The sequence below is a fragment of the Salvelinus fontinalis genome, chromosome 8 (genome assembly GCF_029448725.1).
Source record: "Salvelinus fontinalis isolate EN_2023a chromosome 8, ASM2944872v1, whole genome shotgun sequence".
NCBI classification, from domain to species: Eukaryota; Metazoa; Chordata; class Actinopteri; order Salmoniformes; family Salmonidae; genus Salvelinus; species Salvelinus fontinalis.
Genome location: NC_074672.1, coordinates 22,961,233 through 22,984,309, shown reverse-complemented (window position 1 = coordinate 22,984,309; position 23,077 = coordinate 22,961,233). Strand labels below are relative to the sequence as shown.

General features: G+C 45.0%; 1 protein-coding gene across 1 annotated transcript; it reads left to right on the top strand.

The window, feature by feature from the left end:
• The first annotated feature begins 1,811 nt into the window (after positions 1-1,811).
• Positions 1,812-22,542, top strand: LOC129860874 (gamma-aminobutyric acid receptor subunit delta-like). Its single transcript, XM_055931740.1, has 9 exons — positions 1,812-2,162; positions 12,320-12,435; positions 13,959-14,026; positions 16,664-16,884; positions 17,212-17,294; positions 19,100-19,237; positions 19,722-19,877; positions 20,766-20,977; positions 21,276-22,542. The coding sequence occupies exons 1-9, from the start codon at positions 2,095-2,097 to the stop codon at positions 21,591-21,593; spliced, it is 1,380 nt and encodes a 459-aa protein (XP_055787715.1). The 5' UTR covers positions 1,812-2,094; the 3' UTR covers positions 21,594-22,542.
• Positions 22,543-23,077: the final 535 nt, after the last annotated feature.

Here is a 23,077-nt window from a genome sequence, read left to right as displayed (position 1 = left end):
TCTCAATCAGAGACAGCTGTCATTCATTGTCTCTGATTGGGAGCCATATTTAAGGCAGCCATAGGCAGTAGGCTTTTGTGGGTAGTTGTCTATGTTGAACGTTTGTTGCTTGTCTGTGCACTTACGTTATTTAGCTTTTACGGTCGTTTGTTGTTTTGTTAGTTTGTATATAGTGTTCGTTTTGTGTTTTCTCTCTCTTCTCAATAAAAGAAGATGTATTTTGCACACGCTGCGCCTTGGTCCAATCTGTCTCAAGAAGACGATCGTGACACTAGGATGCTTATGACCATGTTATGTGAGTGTATTGTCAACAATTTCATGGGTGTCTTGACATTGACATCCAAATGCCTGCCTACAAAAATGTACTACACGCCGCAGTTAAGCGTTAACTTGAGGGAGAGTATAGCCTGAGTCATAAAATCAACTTATATAATTTTGACCTACATACAATCCACCTCAATTATGACTTCTTTGGGCAGCTCTGAGCGGCTTATGCAAGATCATTATTTGAATTTCATCTTAAGGTTTAATGGACTGTGAATCATTGATGTGAGACTCTTCGCCCATTTTGTTTTGAAATGCATTGATTATCTAAGTTTAACTGACTAAATGTGTTAGTTAGAAGATTGCCTTCTGTGTCATAGGACCGTGACAAAAACAAAAAGGGTGGCTGAGGCATTAAATTCTGATGTAAATGTTCACTCACTGAAGAATTTATTATGTTACTTTTGAAAGATTATAATGAACATCTTACAAGTACTTTTTCTGGACTGATAAAAATCAACACCAGCTCAGCAGAATTTTTGTTCAGGGTTTGAAGTGCAAGCTGGAAGAAAAAGAAAGATAACATCTTGGGGTTTATGTAAATTTGGTAGCCTATGCAAGAAGCCATTTTTAGTCCGTATAGGCGTACAAGCAATTTCTAAAATGCAATAACTCCTGATTTTGATCCTAATCTATGTCACTATGCACAAAGGCCCAAAAGAAACAGTTTAGCTTACACATGAGGGAAAAGGCAAGGCATGTGACCTTAGAGGGGCAAAGCAGATAACCACTCCTTACAAGAGTGGATTAGTGCCACCAGGAGAGGAGAGAGAGAATATCCATCCAATCTACTGTATTGTGTAGCATACTGTAGGCCTATAACTTAATATTAAGTGTTGCAACAATCCATGTTGAAAATCCTCAGGGAAGCAAACAGTGTTTTTATTTCTGAATCACTTCCTCCTTCCCTTGGGCGGAGCAAATTAAACCAGGGCAGGTGCATTGTTATGAAAATACTTTCGTCACAAAATAGGGGAAATGTGATATCTGAAAATGTAATTGTTTATTTACTACATAAATTATTTACTACATAAAAATGTTTTAGCCCACATCATAAAGGTCTATTTTGAATAGATTGGAGTGAACTTGTAGGTATACCTGGTTCTTACCACATAATAAAAACAGATTTCTGAAGGGTAATTTTCTAGGCCAAAATAGGGGTAAAGTAAAAATAAATTAAAAAAAAGATATTTACATATCATAAACGTGACTATTGTTGGATGCGTAATATTAATTAATCTATTGTTAGTTTTGATTGAACAAAACGAATAGGCTTGTGCAGATGACAATAATACTGAAAGTTTATCAAATCCATTATATAATTAATTATCTGTTGTATTTTCCTTGCCTCGAGTTTACAATGGAGAAGCGTTTTCATGCGTGGACGATTTAATCTGACGTTGCTCAGCGAGCAGGCAACGCAGTGAGAGACAGATTAGTGTGGTCCCCTCTCTCTCTCTCTCTCTCGCTCTCTCTCTCTCTCTCTCTCGCTCTCTCGCCAATGCTGCGAAAGGGGAGCGCAAGAGTGTGCTCCAGTAAACTAGGCTGCTGTTGTCGTCTGAGCAAAGAGTTGACTCCGTGCGTTCTGTACGCTGGGCTGGGACAGGGACAAGGCGAGGCGCGCGTGTGTGAGAAGATCATGAGTCATCACAACATTTTACTTAATCATGATCTTCCTCCACATTATGGGACCGTAGGAACACAGTTTGTGTGATCCCCTTCGGTTATTTGATCGTTTCTTGTTGTGGGAAACTTTGGCCAGCTGTTGAAATGGACATGATAACTTTCATGTTGGCGAGCCTTGCCCTCCTGAATATCAGGGACAACATTTCCACCAGGTAAGATGACCCTATTATAGGCTACGGCTCTTTTGACTAGGGTTACGGAGGAGACTTTCCCAGAAGCTTCACTAAGGATTTAATAGAATTGTGTTATTTTGGAATAGCCTATATTATTAAATTAGGGACCATTTTTGATGAAACAATAGCTTCCTTTGCCCTTATTTTGTAGGTCAGCTGTTGCTATGTTCTGATTTATCCTGACCGTTTAGATGTCTCAAAGCTTTTAGTTAATTTCTGCGGGTGTTTTCAGATTTTGAATTATATTTACAACACAATAAGCACACTGAGGCTATAACATATGTTTCTGATGTAGCCTAGATAATGTTTTAATGGAAACTAATTCCTAACCTACCTTTTTTTGATTTGTCCAATTTGCGTAAAATGAGCTGATTACATTAATTCTTAAACCTGATGACTTCTCTGCAATAGCAGAGGAATAGCCTACCCACGTATTGTATGTAGCCTTTGAGCAGTTAGTTACAGCTTAAGTGCTGTGGGGCCCATCATCTACATAGACACACATGCTGATCATACCTTCATAGTAAAGATAACGAGATAGAGGCAAGCGAAAGTGGATGTGTGTACAATGTCACACCATAACTTAAAATTAGTTTTTAATAGTAATGAGATGATTATAATAACAGCATGTTGTTACATAGTCATTTTATAATAGATTTTTCATAGCATTGTAATGAAATTGAGTGGTCTTTGTTATAACACAAGTGGAATGAGGAACAGTTTCTATATACACTCTTGTACTTACAAAAAACAGTCTACACCATAATAACTATGCAGTGGCAATGCAAATACTATGCAATTACTACCTCCACAAGGTTATTGTAATAGTCTGTATCCATCCATTTTTGCAAGTTGCCTCTTGACATCAGAGTGACACACATCCATCCTGGTCGTGTCATTGCAACAGTCTCTAAACTGTAAACTGTTGAGGTATGTTCCATTACACAAGTGTTGCAAACTGTCCCAGTTCAAAAGGTTGTACAAGGTTGTGAATCCTGGTAGCGCCCTGCCACTCCTGACAACACATACCAGCAGAGGGTGTAATTGTTATTAGAATGTGATCTTTCGCAGGTTTTTCTGAGATGTGTGTGTCAATGTCAAATTGAAGATATATTAACCTCGCTTCGTGAACTTGATGCATTAGCAGTTTTTTGCCACTATACGATCCCCCACATTTTCATTTGTGAGTGTTTTGGAGTAGCAATCTGACAGTGCCTCATCTCTCATTTCCAAACCATTTAGAAACAAAATTCAAAACATTTCCTTGAACATTGCTACTTGACGATGTGTTTAAAAAAATAAAATAATTTAAAGCCAGAATCGGGTCTGGCAAAATATTTCGCTACCTTTGGTGTCAGTCACAGCTGTCCTTAAATGGATTCAGGTGACATGCACCATACCCTTGGTTGTGATAGTCCTTAGAAGTTACCCCTCTTCTGGATAAATCCTCTTCAATGTAAGGCTGCATTTACACAGGCAGCTCAATTCTGATCTTTTGCCCAATTATTGTCAAAAGACCAATTAGAGGAAAAAGATTGGAATAGGCTACCTGTGTAAACACAGCCTATTGAGGGCAAATGTTTAAATGACAGACAGTTTTCACTGCAATGTGATCTCACTTTTTTTTGTCACATTTTTGTCATTTTAAAATATTTAACATTTGGGATTAATGTTTCATAAAGTGTGTCCTGTAGTGCAGTTTATTTTAGTCACACAAGACCTAGGCCTAGTAAAAAAGTTATGCCTTTTATTTCAATTTTTTATTTTACCTTTATTTAACTAGGCAAGTCAGTTAAGAACAAATTCTTATTTACAATGACGGCCTAGGAACAGTGGGGTAATTGCCTTGTTCAGGGGCAGACCGACAGATTTTTACCTTGTCAGCTCGGGGATTTGATCCAGCAACCTTTCAGTTACTGGCCCAACGCTCTAACCACTAGGCTACCTGCCGCCCCATTAGTAAATATCTGCATTAAAGGAAAACGGGTGATTGTTGCAGTACTACTGGAAGTAGTCCAGAAATGCAAAGTTGAAAGCGGTTCAAAGAAAAACATCACAAATATTCAAATGTGAGAATTAATTCATTCTTGTTGGCTTACTGGGGTAGAAGTGGCATAGTTAGTGACCTTTTGCCTTGTCTAGGCACTCTTATGCCCTACTGGAAGACATGGTGGCCCCATAGGTTAGATACCCTTAGTATGTCCTTTATGGATGCTCCCTATGTGCAAATCAGGCAGATGCTATCGCTGAGGGGTCCAGATATGCTCTAGCCAAATGGCTGCGGGATCAGCAGTGGAACAAAGCACAGTTACACTACATTGGGTTTGTGGTGGAAAGGCCACAGTGCGTAGAGAGAGCTTTCAGCTTAGAGAAGCTATAATTTGGTTAATCAAGGTTGGAAATGACAGAGCTTGGATGTGCCATATCTATGCAAGGCCACCATTTCATGTCTGTACAGTTTCTCTACTGATTGGCATTTAAAAGGCTGCAGATTTAATTAGCCAGCTTTACGTGCTGTCAACATTCAGGAATTACAACATAAACAAAAAATGCAAGGATGACTAGTGCGATTCTCTCTCTCTGTTCTCAGGTACAAATTGATGTCATTGTATGAAGCAAATTAAGCTTGTTACTGCTGTGGCTACATTACAAGGCTTTTATATTTCTATCCGAGGCAAGAAAGTCTGCTTCTTTTGTGTTTAGTCTCCCCTACCTCAGCTCTCAGTGGCTGTATCTGAAATGGCACCCTATTCCCTTTATTGTGCACTAACAATGTCAAAAAGTAGTGCACTATATTATAGGGAATAGGCTGCCATTTCAGACATACCACGTTTGTTATAGCTGGTAAACAGATGGTTAGCGAAGCAGGGCCTCAGGAGATCCTGCTAATGAACTGAAATTAAAGACTAAGAGGAACAACATCGACGGGAAATTGACTTTGAACTGTTTGAACAGAGAGTGGAGGGGTGAGAGAGTGGGCCTCGCACGTTTACAGAAACCCCCTCGAGACTAATCAAATGCTCAGTCCCATTAGCATTTCATGACATCACATTTCCTTTGCTGAAGGCATAATGTGTAGCCTGTGGTGTGGTGCTATACACTGCACTGGAGTTACTATAGGTAGACCTACAAGAGGAAGTCAGTATGTAGCCATTAGCCGAGACACCACCGCTTTAAACAGGTCCCATCACTTTATCAGTTAGGTTATTAAGTTAGAACACCTAGTTGTCGAAGAGGAAGGCCACAAATGGAGGAACCTATGGGATATTCCAATATCTATAGCATACCAGTTAGAATGAAGAAATGTATTGGGCATGCACTCTAAATAAGTGGTATGCTACTGTGGATATTGGAACTTAGTCAGGCTGTTTTTATTTTTGCTCATTTGCCTATATCTTTACAGGACCAACAAAATCAAAATCCAGAGTATTGTAAACAAACTTTGTTAAACTCTTTGGTTTTTGTTTAGGTGGCATATGTTCTGCACAGTCACATTTCAATTTGACCTCTCAGGTTCAGCACATTGTGAGTTTCTGAAGATATGATTTCAATCACTTTCTAACTGCACCCCTTTTTGATTTGAACAAAACCTTCCATACATGTTTGCCCACTGTCAGGGTTGTGTGCGGAGAATATTCGGAGTCAAACGCAGGACACAAGTGTTGAGCGAAACCACAGTGTTTTACTCAAAATTAATGCACAATTCCACAAAATGGAAAATAAACAGATACATACACGTATCAACCACAACACCTAACGCACAAACAATCACGGACAAAACAGAAATGAAAGCCAGAGGGTTAAATAGGGAACATGATGGGGGAATTGAAACCAGGTGTGTATAATACAGATAAAACAAAACGAAACTGAAAAATGGATCGATGGTGACTAGTAAGCCGGTGACGTCGACCGCTGAACACCACCCGAACAAGGAGAAGGGCCGACTTCGGCGGAAGTCGTGACAGTACCCCTCCCCTGACGCGCGGCTCCAGCAGCGCGACGACACCGGCCTCGGGGATGACCCGGAGGGCGAGGTGCAGGGCGATCCGGGTGGAGACGGTGAAACTCTTGTAACATGGATTGATCTAGAATGTCCTCCACCGGTACCCAGCATCTCTCCTCCGGACCGTACCCCTCCCACTCCACGAGGTACTGAAGGCCCCTCGCCCGACGTCTAGAATCCATGATGGCCCTTACGTTATACGCCGGGACCCCCTCGATGTCAAGAGGGGGCGGAGGGACCTCCCGCACCTCAGACTGCTGGAGCGGACCAGCCACCACCGGCCTGAGGAGAGACACATGGAACGAGGGATTAATACGGTAATCAGTGGGAGTTGTAACCTATAACAAACCTCGTTCAGTCTCCTCAGGACTTTAAATGGCCCCACAAACCGCGGACCCAGCTTCCGGCAGGGCAGGTGAAGGGGTAGGTTTCGGGTCGAGAGCCAGACCCGATCCTCCGGTGCATACACCGGGGCCTCACTGAGGTGGCGGTCGGCACTCGCCTTTTGTCTCCTGATGGCCCGTTGTAACCGCACATGGGCAGCGTTCCAAGTCTCCTCTGAGCGCCGAAACCATTCATCCACCGCAGGAGCCTCAATCTGGCTCTGATGCCATGGTGCCAGGACCGGCTGGTAACCTAGCACACTGAAACGGTGATAGGTTGGTAGAGGAGTGGCGGAGGGAGTTTTGGGCCATCTCCGCCCAGGGGATGTAAGCTGCCCTCTCCCCCGGCCGGTCCTGGCAATAGGACCTCAGAAACCTACCCACATCCTGGTTGACTCTTTCCACCTGCCCGTTGCTCTCGGGGTGGAAACCTGAGGTAAGGCTGACCGAGATCCCCAGGCGTTCCATAAACGCCCTCCAGACTCTAGACGTAAATTGGGGACCCCGATCAGAAACTATATCCTCAGGCACCCCGTAGTGCCGGAATACGTGGGTGAACATAGCCTCCGCAGTTTGTAGAGCCGTAGGGAGACCGGGCAAAGGAAGGAGACGGCAGGACTTAGAAAACCGATCCACAACGACCAGGATCGTGGTGTTACCCTGCGACGGGGAAAGATCCGTCACAAAATCGACCGATAGGTGTGACCACGGTCGTTGTGGAACGGGAAGGGGTTTTAATTTCCCTCTGGGCAGATGTCTAGGTGCCTTGCACTGTGCACATACCGAACAGGAGGACACATAAACCCGCACGTCCTTAGCTAAAGTGGGCCACCAGTACTTCCCAGCAAGGCAGCGCACCGTCCGACCGATACCAGGATGACCAGAGGAGGGTGACGTATGAGCCCAACAGATCAAACGATCGCGGACATCAAACGGAACGTACATACGCCCAGCTGGACAGTCAGGTGGAATGGGCTCTGAACGTGACGCCCGTTCGATGTCCGCGTCCACCTCCCATACCACCGGTGCCACCAGGCGAGAGGCTGGAATGATGGGAGTGGGATCTGAGGACCTCTCCTCTGTATCATACAGCCGGGACAGTGCGTCTGCCTTAACGTTCTGGGAACCTGGTTTGTAGGAAAGGGTGAAATCAAAACGGGTGAAAAACATGGCCCACCTTGCCTGGCGAGGGTTCATTCTCCTCGCCGCCCGGATGTACTCCAGATTGCGGTGGTCAGTCCAAATGAGAAAAGGGTGTCTTGCCCCCTCAAGCCAATGTCTCCACGCTTTCAGAGCCATGACAACAGCCAGCAACTCCCGGTCGCCCACATCATAGTTTCGCTCCGCCGGGCTGAGCTTCTTCGAAAAGAATGCCCAGGGGCGGAGTTTTAGTGGCGTACCCGAGCGCTGAGACAGCACAGCCCCTATCCCCGCCTCGGACGCGTCCACCTCAACTATGAATGCTAAGGAAGGATCAGGATGAGCCAGCACGGGAGCTGAGGTAAACAGATCCTTCAGGTGACCAAACGCCCTGTCCGCCCCAGCTGTCCACTGCAGTCGCACCGGTCCTCCCTTCAGCAGTGAGGTAATGGGAGCCGCTACCTGACCAAAACCCCGGATAAATCTCCGGTAGTAGTTGGCAAACCCTAAAAACCGCTGCACTTCCTTTACCATGGTTGGAGTCAGCCAATTACGCACGGCTGAAATGCGGTCATTCTCCATCTCTACCCCTGACGCTGAAAAGCGGTACCCTAGGAAGGAGATGGACTGTTGGAAGAACAGACATTTCTCAGCCTTGACGTACAGGTCATGCTCCAACAGTCGACCAAGCACCCTGCGCACTAGGGACACATGCTCGGCGCGTGTAGCGGAATATATTAGAATGTCATCTATATACACCACTACACCCTGACCGTGCAGGTCCCTAAAGATCTCATCCACAAAGGATTGGAAGACTGATGGAGCATTCATTAACCCGTACGGCATGACGAGGTACTCACAATGCCCAGAAGTGGTGCTAAATGCTGTCTTCCACTCATCTCCCCCCTTGATACGCACCAGGTTGTAAGCGCTCCTGAGGTCCAATTTTGTGAAGAAGCGCGCCCCGTGTAATGACTCGGTCATACTCGCTATAAGTGGTAGCGGGTAACTGTATTTTACCGTGATCTTATTTAATCCGCGATAATCAATACACGGGCGCAAACCTCCATCCTTCTTCTTCACAAAAAAAGAAACTCGAGGAGACAGGTGAGATGGAAGGCCGAATGTATCCCTGTCCCAGAGATTCGGTGACATATGTCTCCATAGCCACCGTCTCCTCCTGTGACAGAGGATACACGTGACTCCTGGGAAGTGTAGCGTCTACCAAGAGATCTATCACACAATCCCCCGGTCGATGGGGTGGTAATTGAGTCGCCTTCTTCTTACAGAAGGCGAGTGCCAAATCGGCATATTCGGGAGGAATGTGCATGGTGGAAACCTGGTTTGGACTTTCCACCGTAGTGGCACCCTGAACACTGACAGGACCATCCCTTGAGAGCCCTCTGTTGCCACGAAATAATCGGATCATGAGAGGCCAACCAGGGAAGACCCAACACAACAGGAAACGCAGGAGAGTCGATCAGGAAGAGACTAATTCTCTCCTCGTGATCCCCCCGCGTTCTCATAGCGATGGGCGCTGTGACCTCCCCAACCAGCCCCGACCCCAAAGGACGACTATCTAAGGCATGTACAGGGAAGGGAACATCTACCGGAATAATAGGGATCCCTAAGCTATGAGCCAAAGAGCGGTCAATAAAGTTCCCAGCTGCGCCTGAATCTACTAGCGCCTTATGCTGGGAATGTGGGGAAAACTCAGGAAATTCTATAGATAACCACATGTGTGCAACAGAAGGCTCTGGGTGAGTTATGTGCCTACTCACCTGAGACGACCCACCAGTGCTCCGCCTGCTACCTCGACTTCCAGGAGAAACACCCCAGCACCGGACAGCAGTGTGCCCTCTGCGTCCACAGTTGGTACATGGAGTGGTTCCCCCTCCGGTCTCCCTCCTAGCAGCCCCTCCCAACTCCATAGGGGTTGGATCCAAGGAGCTGGGTAATGGAATGGGCGGACCCCGATCTAGACGCCCGCGGGAGGCCAACAGGTTATCCAGCCGGATCGATAAATCCACCAGCTGGTCCAGGTTGAGAGTGGTGTCCCTGCAGGCTAGCTCCCTACGAACGTCCTCTCGTAGACTACACCTGTAGTGGTCGATCAGGGCCCGCTCATTCCATCCCGCACCAGCGGCCAGAGTACGGAAGTCCAAGGCGAAATCTTGAGCGCTCCTCATCCCCTGCCTTAGATGGAACAATCGCTATGATGAGAAGTCATCATAGTTATCCAGGGTAGATCCCTCTCTTCCCCAGATGGCGTTGGCCCACTCCAGGGCTTTACCAGTCAGACAGGAGATGAGGGCGCCCACCTTCTCGTGTCCCGAAGGGGACGGATGAACAGATGCCAGGTATAGCTCCAGCTGTAGGAGGAAACCCTGACACCCGGCTGCTGTTCCGTCATACGCTCCTGGGAGCGAGAGCCGAATTCCACTGGTTCCGACCGGTGATGGGATGGATGGTGGTGTAGGTTGAGGTGCGGGTGTTGGTGCTGGGGTATGATTTACTGGGAGACCTCCTCTCTCCCATCTGTCCATAGTTTGCAGCACGCGATCCATGGCTGTCCCTAAACTATGCAACATGGTCGCGTGCTGTTGAACCTGCTCCTCTACTGGGAGAGAAGGGCTGGCTGCGCCTGCTGACTCCATTTGAAGTTTGGTCCGTGATTCTGTCAGGGTTGTGTGCGGAGAATATTCGGAGTCAAACGCAGGACACAAGTGTTGAGCGAAACCACAGTGTTTTACTCAAAATTAATGCACAATTCCACAAAATGGAAAATAAACAGATACATACACGTATCAACCACAACACCTAACGCACAAACAATCACGGACAAAACAGAAATGAAAGCCAGAGGGTTAAATAGGGAACATGATGGGGGAATTGAAACCAGGTGTGTATAATACAGACAAAACAAAACGAAACTGAAAAATGGATCGATGGTGACTAGTAAGCCGGTGACGTCGACCGCCGAACACCACCCGAACAAGGAGAAGGGCCGACTTCGGCGGAAGTCGTGACACCCACGGTAGAAGTGGTCAGAAAGTGACTTTTTGGACCTGAATGCCAAAACATTCAGGAGATAGAAGTGCTCAAAGTTGACCCATTTTGCATACCCAACTCGACCATGAGACATCCATGTGTTCATCACTGGAAAAGATAAACGATTGAGTTTGATATAATGTGAAAGCTTACAAACAGGGTTGTCAAAAAATGATGTCATTTTTTAAGCTTTAATGTAAATTATTCAAGAGTATGCTGTGTCTGAACTGTGTCACAACCGATGACGGGCACAACACAAACACCTCAGATGATAGCTACAGCATTTGTGAAAAATTGCACAAAAGAATTTGCTAAAAAAATAAGCAAAATTGGTGAACTTTGAGCATCTCTATCTGAATGGTTTGGCATTCAGGTCCAAAAAGTTACTTTCTGACTACTTCCATCATTGGCAAATATGTATGGAAGGTTTCGTTCAAATCAAAAGGGGTGCTGTCAGAAATGGATTGAAATCATATGGAACGACCCAACAGCTACCTCTGAATATAGAAGCCGTTAATTAGGCTAGTAAAAGACTACAGCTGTCGATCACATGGAGACAGTTCATTTGATGTATTAATTCAGTCAATGTTCTCATCTATTTATGTCATAGGATGTGATTAAAACCCCAAAATACAAGCGCAAAAAAACATTCCATGGTTTTAAAAGACAAAATAAAAAAATGTCTGGTACATTTTAAGAGTATGTTTTAGCTACTATGTAACGACTATGAACAAAGGGGTAACATGTCAAAAGGTCTTTATTCGTTTGAATGTTGTTCGGGGAAGCACTCTTTTGAAACCAGTGGTCTGTTCAGGAGGGTGCAATGTTACTAAACTTTATTCAACTAGACATGCATTTAGAACAAATCACTATGATTGTCAGTCAGGTAGAATAAGGAATTTCTATCTGCAGCGTTTTACATCACTAAATACAACACATAGTAAGTTAGATCAGAGTCAGAGTAAGACAATTGGCCCTTTGTCTCATCCAAGAGTCCACAGAGTGGGCCCTCATAGTAGCTAACACTGCCTTCTGGTGGTCCGTTTCTGTGTGCACTGTGTTCAGTCAGAAGCAGCACATATAATATTGGGGTCAGGAGTGCTGATCTATTATCAGTTTAGCCTTTATATTATAATTAATAATATTTCATAGACAAGACAAGATTACATAGATCGGGAATGATCCTAGATCTGCTCTACTACTCTGAGACGCTTCATGTGTATGTGTCTTGAAGCTGAGAACACAAGTCAAGGGTTTATGAACTGCAACTTAGCCCAGAAATGTGTGGAATATGAAGCTCTCAAGTGAGATAGCTTTGTCCATTATTCCAAAATCCCTAATGGATAATAGGCACTTTGTAATAATGTATTATTGTAAAAAGTTTGCTCTTTTCTTTCATATCCTCCAAGGATAATTGCATGCCCACCGATCTTGATCGCAAATCTATGTTCAACATGAAAATGCTAATACTGTCTTTGCCTCTCTAGCTTTCTTCCTTCAGGGCTTCTCCAGTGCTGCAGACGCAGAGTGCTCAAGTGTGCTGTGTTTGTTCCCTATAGGGCCATGCTGAGTGACATTGGGGACTATATAGGTTCAGACATACAAATTTCCTGGTTGCCTAATCTGGATGAGTTAATGAAGGGCTATGCGCGAAATTTTCGCCCTGGGATAGGAGGTGAGTATGAGATCTACTGCTCGTGGCATTGGATTGCATTTCACCCCCTCACATTTACAGTCATTCTTAGCATAGCAAGAACCAGGTATATAGGACCTAAGCGTTTTGAAAATCACACTCAAATGATTTTGACTCCTCTCAAATTCATCATATTAAATTCCCCTGCCCCCATTTTGTCATTTGTAGATCCTATTTGAAATAAATATTTACCTCTATGTAAATAAGAGGTTGGAATCTATTAAAAGCATTTGTGTTTGAACGTGACGCAAAAGATTACAAACAAAAGCAATTAAGCGTTGGAATGAGTTTGCAGAAGGGATTATTTAAATGATGCTTTGGAAATGGAAGATGTGCGTAGTGTTGCGAGAGAAAAAAAAGGAGCATTGCTGGAGAATGCCTTTGCTAAGAATGCCTGGCAAATGTGAAACATCCAATGTCCACAGCATTAGATTTCTCAACCTCACAGCTTAACTCAGCTAAGCAGAGGTGAAAAAGCATTGTCGATATAAGAACCACCACCACCACAATGTCAGGCCTTGTGAACCAGTAACTAGGCTACTACAGCCAACACTTTACACACCTATAGCTCAACATTATGCTCAACAATGATCAATAGTCCCACTCCCTCCTTACTTCCTCTCATAAATAAGATAAGATAACATCTCCCTCATATATTATTTAAGTGCTAAGACAGCTACCATAAAGCCCTACTGATGGGCTATTTAAGGCCATTGAAGAATCATGCACATCATTTGGTGTGGTCTTATTCTGTCTATTCAATTCACATCCCTTCACCATTTCAAATTAGAAGGAAAGTGGTGCTATGATAGGTGTCTAGAATCTAAACAAAGAAGTGTAACACTGAGCCTCTCCCAAAGGGTCACTAGTCAAAATGAGCTAGGTTTTAGTGACAGGCTAAGGGATTATGGATTGCAATTAGTTTTAAAATCCTCCAAAATGGGTTTCATTGACTTTGACTGTCCTCCCACTTGTCAATGCTGATGACTGCTATCTCTATGGTGGGTAGGATAATGGCTATAGAATACAATTTGACGTAAATGGTTATGGGATAAGTGCTGAATGGTGGAGAATAGTAATGTATGATTCCTTAATGTTTGGAATAAATAGCCTTTCAGTTCTGCTTCGGTGATCCTGATCTCCCTCCCTTTAGATTTCCTCCAAGTGTCCACGATCTCAGCAGCACAAATCATGCTTATCATCGCGCAAACTACAAAAGAATGCTAGCTATGTATGCGCTTTCAAAATACAACACCTCTGCACAAGCCCATGAGACCCTCAATGTCATGTTTATGAATGTACATAATGCTATGTCACTTCCAGTAGAGAAATGTTAAGTGCGGTGGCCATTGATCCTTATCTAGGGGTGTCTTTGGGAGGGAGGGAGGGAGGGAGGGAGGGAGGGAGGGAGGGAGGGAGGGAGGGAGGGAGGGAGGGAGGGAGGGAGGGAGGGAGGGAGAGAGAGAGGAAGCGATTGTTTTCTTTTCTCACTTCTTTTCCCACAGGCTCACCCGTGAATGTTGCCATGGCTATTGAAGTAGCCAGTATTGACCACATCTCTGAAGCCAACATGGTAATGTATAAATTCACCTGCAGGCCTTTATACAAAATGGTTGCCATATTTCACTGCTACTGTACTGTTGCAGTAAAACTAAATGTGAAACTACCACTTATGTGTAATCCACATCAGCCAATAGGGATTCAGTCAGAGCATGCATCTTATCATTTACATTTACATTTAAGTCATTTAGCAGACACTCTTATCCAGAGCGACTTACAAATTGGTGCATTCACCTTATGACATCCAGTGGAACAGCCACTTTACAATAGTGCATCTAAATCTTTTAAGGGGGGGGGGGGGGGGGGGGTTAGAAGGATTACTCTATCCTATCCTAGGTATTCCTTGTAGAGGTGGGGTACAGGTGTCTCCGGAAGGTGGTGATTGACTCCGCTGTCCTGGCGTCGTGAGGGAGTTTGTTCCACCATTGGGGTGCCAGAGCAGCGAACAGTTTTGACTGGGCTGAGCGGGAACTGTACTTCCTCGGTGGTAGGGAGGCGAGCAGGCCAGAGGTGGATGAACGCAGTGCCCTTGTTTGGGTGTAGGGCCTGATCAGAGCCTGAAGGTACTGAGGTGCCGTTCCCCTCACAGCTCCGTAGGCAAGCACCATGGTCTTGTAGCGGATGCGAGCTTCAACTGGAAGCCAGTGGAGAGAGCGGAGGAGCGGGGTGACGTGAGAGAACTTGGGAAGGTTGAACACCAGACGGGCTGCGGCGTTCTGGATGAGTTGTAGGGGTTTAATGGCACAGGCAGGGAGCCCAGCCAACAGCGAGTTGCAGTAATCCAGACGGGAGATGACAAGTGCCTGGATTAGGACCTGCGCCGCTTCCTGTGTGAGGCAGGGTCGTACTCTGCGGATGTTGTAGAGCATGAACCTACAGGAACGGGCCACCGCCTTGATGTTAGTTGAGAACGACAGGGTGTTGTCCAGGATCACGCCAAGGTTCTTAGCGCTCTGGGAGGAGGACACAATGGAGTTGTCAACCGTGATGGCGAGATCATGGAACGGGCAGTCCTTCCCCGGGAGGAAGAGCAGCTCCGTCTTGCCGAGGTTCAGCTTGAGGTGGTGATCCGTCATCCACACTGATATGTCTGCCAGACATGCAGAGATGCGATTCGCCACCTGGTCATCAGAAGGGGGAAAGGAGAAGATTAATTGTGTGTCGTCTGCATAGCAATGATAGGAGAGACCATGTGAGGTTATGACAGAGCCAAGTGACTTGGTGTATAGCGAGAATAGGAGAGGGCCTAGAACAGAGCCCTGGGGGACACCAGTGGTGAGAGCGCGTGGTGAGGAGACAGATTCTCGCCACGCCACCTGGTAGGAGCGACCTGTCAGGTAGGACGCAATCCAAGCGTGGGCCGCGCCGGAGATGCCCAACTCGGAGAGGGTGGAGAGGAGGATCTGATGGTTCACAGTATCGAAGGCAGCCGATAGGTCTAGAAGGATGAGAGCAGAGGAGAGAGAGTTAGCTTTAGCAGTGCGGAGCGCCTCCGTGATACAGAGAAGAGCAGTCTCAGTTGAGTGACTAGTCTTGAAACCTGACTGATTTGGATCAAGAAGGTCATTCTGAGAGAGATAGCAGGAGAGCTGGCCAAGGACGGCACGTTCAAGAGTTTTGGAGAGAAAAGAAAGAAGGGATACTGGTCTGTAGTTGTTGACATCGGAGGGATCGAGTGTAGGTTTTTTCAGAAGGGGTGCAACTCTCGCTCTCTTGAAGACGGAAGGGACGTAGCCAGCGGTCAAGGATGAGTTGATGAGCGAGGTGAGGTAAGGGAGAAGGTCTCCGGAAATGGTCTGGAGAAGAGAGGAGGGGATAGGGTCAAGGGGGCAGGTTGTTGGGCGGCCGGCCATCACAAGACGCGAGATTTCATCTGGAGAGAGAGGGGAGAAAGAGGTCAGAGCACAGGGTAGGGCAGTGTGAGCAGAACCAGCGGTGTCGTTTGACTTAGCAAACGAGGATCGGATGTCGTCGACCTTCTTTTCGAAATGGTTGACGAAGTCGTCTGCAGAGAGGGAGGAGGGGGGGGGAGGGGGAGGAGGATTCAGGAGGGAGGAGAAGGTGGCAAAGAGCTTCCTAGGGTTAGAGGCAGATGCTTGGAATTTAGAGTGGTAGAAAGTGGCTTTAGCAGCAGAGACAGAAGAGGAAAATGTAGAGAGGAGGGAGTGAAAGGATGCCAGGTCCGCAGGGAGGCGAGTTTTCCTCCATTTCCGCTCGGCTGCCCGGAGCCCTTCCGGAGACACCTGAAACCCCACCTCTTATGACAGGTATCCTTCCTTCCTCCCTTGAGGTATTCAACAGATTCAACCATGTTGTATTGGTGAAAAGCAATAGTCTTGTAACCTCTATATTTCTCTTAACTAATACCGTTAAAATCAGTGATTACCCTAGGGAAAGTATTAAAGGAGACATTTGAAAAGTATTGAAACAGGCCCTTTATCCATCTCCTATTCTCCTAGCTACAGTACTGCCCTAAGTCTCAACGTGATCCACCACTCAGTCTCGTACCAGAGTTGGCAATGCCCTTGGCTCAGCTTTGTCCCTGTGTGTGTATGTGCCTGTGTGTCTGTGTCTGTCTGTCTGTGTGTGCATGTGTCTGCGCGTATGTGTATGCCTACTCTCGTTGTTACCGTGTGTGACTGCTTGGCAGGAGTACACCATGACCATTTTCCTGCGTCAGAGCTGGCGGGACGACCGCCTGTCCTACAACCACACCAACAAGACCCTGGGACTTGATAGCCGCTTCGTGGATAAACTCTGGCTGCCCGACACCTTCATTGTCAACGCCAAGTCTGCCTGGTTCCATGACGTCACCGTGGAGAACAAGCTGATTCGCCTGCAGCCTGATGGGGTCATCCTTTACAGCAGCCGGTGAGGAGGGGGAGAGTGGGGAGGGGAGAGGAATGGGGAGGAGAGAGGTGGAGATAATGTGTGAGGAGCAGGAGCATAGATCGAGTAGGAAAGAAGGAGGAGAAGGAGGAAAGGGGTAGGAGAGATGGACAGCATGGGAGGAGGGAGAGAAGAAAATGGTGTGGGCTGGAGAGGCCCTTTAACGATTGATTTGCCGTGGTCTGAAGTTAAGGCTATATAATGCCTAATGATAATGTCAAAGTGAGAATGACTAGGGCCTACCGTTACGGGTCAAGTTACTATTGTGGTTGAAGTGGGTGTTTACTAAATGACTTGTTCTCCTCTCAGGATCACCTCGACTGTGGCGTGTGACATGGACCTGACCAAATACCCCATGGATGAGCAGGAGTGTATGCTGGACCTAGAAAGCTGTGGGTTGACTTATATTACTTATATAGACTTGTATCTATTTATATGATCTCAATACCGGTAGTCTGTCATGTTCCCTACCACTCTTAATTGACCTTTACGATCACATATTTGTGATCATTGTTGAGTGGCCCCTGCAGCGTACCATTGCAAATATGTGATTGGAACAGTAGCAACAGAACGTATGATGCAACAAATGCGTCTTAACAGCTTTGTTGTCTGAAAAGCATCTAAACAATGTGTGGTACTGATGGGAAATAAAGGTCTACACAACTTTATTCCTCCTGTAAAAGACAAATGCAAACTTCCTAATCCAAACATCACACGGAACACATCCATAGCCAAACTCATTCCATAACAGCTAGACTTGTTTACAATGTACCACATCTCTGGTGAGCACAAGGGATACATTTTAATATTGTTTAGAAAAGAGATGCGTGTCAGCTAAGCTAACAGCAGCTAAATTCTTTATGATGGCAGCCATGTTTGTTTATGTTAACTCCTTAATCCTAGAATGCCATTCACCATAGAACGCAAATAAACAAAGTCAAAGATGGCTGAGCCCATTGCCTGAAAAATATGAACTTAGTTTGGCCACTTTTAAGCACATTACAAATATTTGATGTACTTGTTACAGTGTATACAATAACCGGAGCACATGATTTGACAAGTTGTTTACTGTTTTTGACAGATCACAAAGCAAATAAAATGTTATCATCCCAAATACAAGCCTGCTGCCTAGCCTAACCGTAGCGCGAATGCTAAACAGGGATGACGTCATGATTTGGCCTCGTATTTTTACGAGTTCCCTGTTGTCTTAAAAGTTGTTAGAAAATAAAAGTTGTTCGAAAATGATTTGAAATTGACAAGTTGAAATATAGCCTATAGATAATTAGCAGGCAGCATGCCTTGGTTTGAGGGCAGCGTGGGTTAACTGTCCTGTGAGTGCATTCTGACATCACACGCATAAAAAGACTCAGGCTGGGGTGACCTTTAGAGATATTTGGAACTCACAAGTGAAAAGGTTAATGGATGGCTCTCAATAGTCTACAGCAGGGGTGTCAAACATACAAATCATCCCGCGAGGGGGTCTAATCCAGGCCGTGGGTGGTTGGAGTTTTTACCTTTTTTTAGAATTTTTTGTTAGAATAGTTTTATTTTGGGCGGGGGGTGGGAGACTCAAATCGAAACTGTGTAGATATGATAATGGTCCTAAATTTATACCGTTTCTTGACTGTCCAACTCGCTAATAATAACCTAAATAAAGCTAGACAGTCAGGGAGCACTGTAAATTCCCAAAATGATGGATAGAGAACTTTTTTTTGACACCGAGGAAATATAACCAATTTTCAGTATGGCCCTCCAGAAGGTCGATTGCGGCCCCCGGGTCAAAATGAGTTCCCCTGCTTTACAGCATGACTATTGATTTCCCAATTCGAAGTAAAGGTGGTTTTATTTTCTTCCTGGTACAGTAGTTCATTGATCATGTCATTGATTGGACAGATAAATCCCACACCTGAAACAGTCTCTTATTAAACTTAAGGGATCAACCTGCCGGCTCTGGCCTGCTCTACAGAAGAGGACAGGAAAACACTTTAGACTACTCCCAGTGTCTGTAGAGCTGCATGTAGGCCGTAATATAAAGGGAAATTGTGTACCACGAGTACCAGAAGCAAGGCTAGAGTCAATGCCTTACACATACATTTAATATTCCAATGATGCTCCATTGTTGTTGGGACGAATATTGGTTGACTGCTTGTTTGTTGACTGCTTGTTTGTCGACTGCTTGTTTGTTTGACTGTTCCAGATGGCTACTCCTCAGAGGACATTGTGTACCACTGGTCTGAGAGTCAGATACATATCCACGGACTGGACAAACTGGAGCTCTCCCAGTTCACCATCATCGACTACAAATTTGTCACGGAGACGATGAACTTCAAATCCGGTGAGCTTCCCCCACCTATCCTCGTTTCGCTATCACCATGGTTACTGTACTTAACAGCCAGTGTGATGTCCGTGAAATTTATCTTCATTTCTATACAGAGCACTTCAAATATGCCTCTTTCACTGTACACAACTCTCCGTTTTGGTTCATGCTTTTGAACGTTGTCTTACCATGCGTCTTGTGTATGAGAGACCCTAGGACTTTTTAACTAATATGTTTTGAACGCAGACACCTCTGTGGGTATGTTCTATGCACAGACAGAATGGCTCATGTTATTCATAGAGGATGTGCCCCCTCCTCTGAGTCGGGTTCCTCTAAAGATGTATTCCTTCTTGGGGCATTTTCCTTGTAATTTGCTCTTTGGGGTCTTGGTCGGGTTACTGTAGGACTTTGTGACAATTGTTAATATAAAAAGGGCTTTATAAATCATTTTGATTGATTGACTGATTGAAAAGCTAATGCTGGTCTACTTTTTCACTCCAAGCCGGACGTTTCCCGCGGCTCAGCCTTCGCTTCCAGCTGAGACGTAACCGAGGCGTCTACATCATCCAGTCCTACATGCCCTCCATCCTACTGGTTGCCATGTCCTGGGTGTCCTTCTGGATCAGCCAAACAGCAGTCCCGGCTCGGGTATCCCTGGGTTAGTATCATGTTAAGAGTATTCTGTTAGTGATATTGGGGGCATAGTCTGCAATCTAGTCGGCCTGGAATGCGGCTATTAGCTTGCTGTGAGTATGTCAGTAGAGAAATGACAGGGAAAACACAGATTTAATGAGACAGCAAGAATTCAAAGTGAACTGAGTGTGTCTACTTGTACATTGACCTATAATTTGAAGAAAATAAAGTGCATTATCATTGAGAAGTATATTCATAGTTATGTGATATGCATGATGACAAATTATATTTGATTAATGAAAAAGGTGAAACCCTCATCACAGTTTAAGTTGTAGATTCTTATCTTAGGTTGTTTGTGTTGTGTAAACCAAAAACAATCCCTAATAAATATAAAGAAAATGTTTTCCATCCATGCAATCAGCAGTTGCTATATCAGTTTTTGGACTTATAAATTAATAATATGTACCAATTGATTATTGAATAAAATTTACTTATACATGCCTCATGAGCTTAGTTCAACTGTCGTACCCCATCAGAACCCAAAATAAAAAGCTTGTTTTACGCCAACGTTTGTGAACAATGTAAATGTAAACAAACACTCTATGGCCTCAAAACATGGTTAAAACTATACTTTTGATACCATAGATGGTCAGTCCTTGCATCCATAGCACTGTCTATGTAATTTTTCCAGGCCCGTCCCTCAGCTTTTTACTGAAATAGGGAGGGGATTACGATTATTATTTCTACTGCTGATTGCTGCTTTAAACAAGATTTAAAAAAAAATTACATTCACTTTTAATTTATTTCACTTTCAATTTTTTATTTAACTTTATTTCACATCAATGATTGAGTGTGGACCTTCCTCTTTTCTATTCAAAACAAATATGTAATTTCCATATATATTTTGGTAAAGGGATCACCACTGTGCTCACCATGACGACTCTGATGGTGAGCGCCCGCTCATCTCTCCCTCGAGCCTCGGCCATCAAAGCGCTGGATGTCTATTTCTGGATCTGCTACGTGTTTGTGTTCGCCGCGCTCATCGAGTATGCCTTCGCTCACTACAACGCCGACTACAGGCTCAAAGAGAAGGCCAAGAGCAAGGCCAACAAGATGAGCTCTGAGGTAAGAAGGGAGGACAACACTTGCCCAACTGTGGTGTTCCCCAAGGTTTAATGGTAGGCCCGTTCCTCATTTGACCCATTTATACCACAACATTCATTCAATGTTCACATAGTGTTCAAGGGACATTGGGTTGACACAATAGGTGCAAACAATGTGAGTAGGAACATACAAGCACTTGCATTTTGAACATTCAGAATTTCCTTTGGGTTCCTTGGGTGTGAGGTAAAGATACTTCACAAAGGAATTGACTGTTGTAGCCTTTCTCTATTGACATATCTCTCTCTCTCTGCTTCTCCAGTCAGTCGTAAAGAATGGGAAACAGGCCATGGTGCTCTTCTCCCTGTCCGTGGCTGGAATGAACCAGGGCCTGATGGTGTCCAGCCGCCGTCCGCAGCGCTCCGGCGCCGAGGAGGAGGACGTGGAGCACAGGAGGGGGCGGGGGACCACAGCGTCAGAGGAGAGAGAAGAGGATAAGAAGTGCTGTAGTTGTTGTTCCAAGTGTTGTTGCGCTTGCAAGCCCCTCCAAGCTGATACCATAGATGTCTACGCCAGGGCCGTGTTCCCTGCCACCTTCGCCATCGTCAATGTGATCTACTGGGTGGCGTACACCATGTGAGTTGGGACAACTAAGGATGGACAGGCTGGCACCATCAAGGACGGGAGTACTGTACATAGAGGAAAATCATGCCGCTTTGAATCCTGGGACTTATATAGGGGCACCGACGTCAACAAGGCTTCCTTAAGAAGAACTGGATTTATGTATAATATGGTGAAGTAAGGATCTGGTAAATAGCAGATAAAGTACAGTAGATGGACGAACAAGATCAGATCAGGTATATGCACATGTTCTGAAGTACAAGTTATGTACAATGGAGCCTTGAGCGGTAGTCAATGTCTTATCCTCAGTGAGGCTCACTGTATGATAACCCAGCTGCTGACTTTTATCTCCAAAAACATCCACTAGCTACCCAAACTCTACTGCTGCAATTCCCTTAGATACTGATTGCTGCCCACTAAGCCATTGCAATGGACTGACGTTCAGCTATGTCCTTTTACTGTACATGTATGAACTCTGCTCACACCAGCACCATACACAGTACACTAATGTATCATTGCTGAAAACTAATGTGCACAACAATTGCTGTTCGCTTAACTCACAAACACATCTCATGTGATGGACTAACTGTTGAAAACAAGCAACTGTCCAAACTTCATGATGATAAGATGAGGTGTAGTCTACTTTGCTGCAGGGCTTATTCTCCCCACCGCCCCTCCTTCCCTCCACCATCCCACTGCCCCTCTTCCCCTCCACCATCCCACTGCCCCTCTTCCCCTCCACCATCCCACTGCCCCTCTTCCCCTCCACTATCCCACTGCCCCTCTTCCCCTCCACCATCCCACCGCCTTCCCCCACTCCTCTTTTTTCTCCTTCTATAATTCCTCCAACCGTTTTTCCACTCCAGATTGATTTGGGCAGCAGAGCATCTTATCTCCTCCAGCCAGGTCTTCCTGTTTCCTGTTTCCTGATTATTATTATTATTATTATTAAAGGACTTCCTCCACTACCTGTGTATCTCCACACTGGAAATGTTCACTTTGGAGTTTTAATGCCTCGTTTAAAGTTTTGGAACAGTTGTTTCTCATGATTGTCTCTAGAATGTCTGCATTTTTCTTGAAAATCCAAATGTTTAGCCTCATTGCAGGCATTATGGATTCACTAAGAGCATCAAGATTTTTTTTAGCTACAATACATTTCATATTCAGTGATCCCCTTTATGAAATCAACTCAAGTTTGACGAATAGACTCATTTGAAGCATGGTGAATAATTTAATACGATATCCAGATTATGCACTTTGAAATATGTGCAGTATTTATAATTCAGATGATCTCAGGCAGCATGTCCCTTTGTGTATGTAACAGTAGATCTGGAACCTCATGGGGGTATAACATACTGGTTATGAAATAATGAACACTGTGGTCCGCTAGAAGTCATTGCCGAATCAGGTGTGCATGATGTACATGTATATACGAATGAGTGATGGTATGAATGAGTGATGGTACAGAAAGGCATAGGCAAGATGCAGTAGATGGTATAGAGT

Bases quoted from the DNA above. Each gene is read 5' to 3' on its own strand.
- LOC129860874 (XM_055931740.1), top strand. From the start codon at position 2,095: ATGGACATGATAACTTTCATGTTGGCGAGCCTTGCCCTCCTGAATATC. The intron at 2,163-12,319 runs GTAAGATGACCC...TGTTCCCTATAG, and splicing joins AGGGACAACATTTCCACCAG to GGCCATGCTGAGTGACATTG. The intron at 14,027-16,663 runs GTAATGTATAAA...ACTGCTTGGCAG, and splicing joins ACATCTCTGAAGCCAACATG to GAGTACACCATGACCATTTT.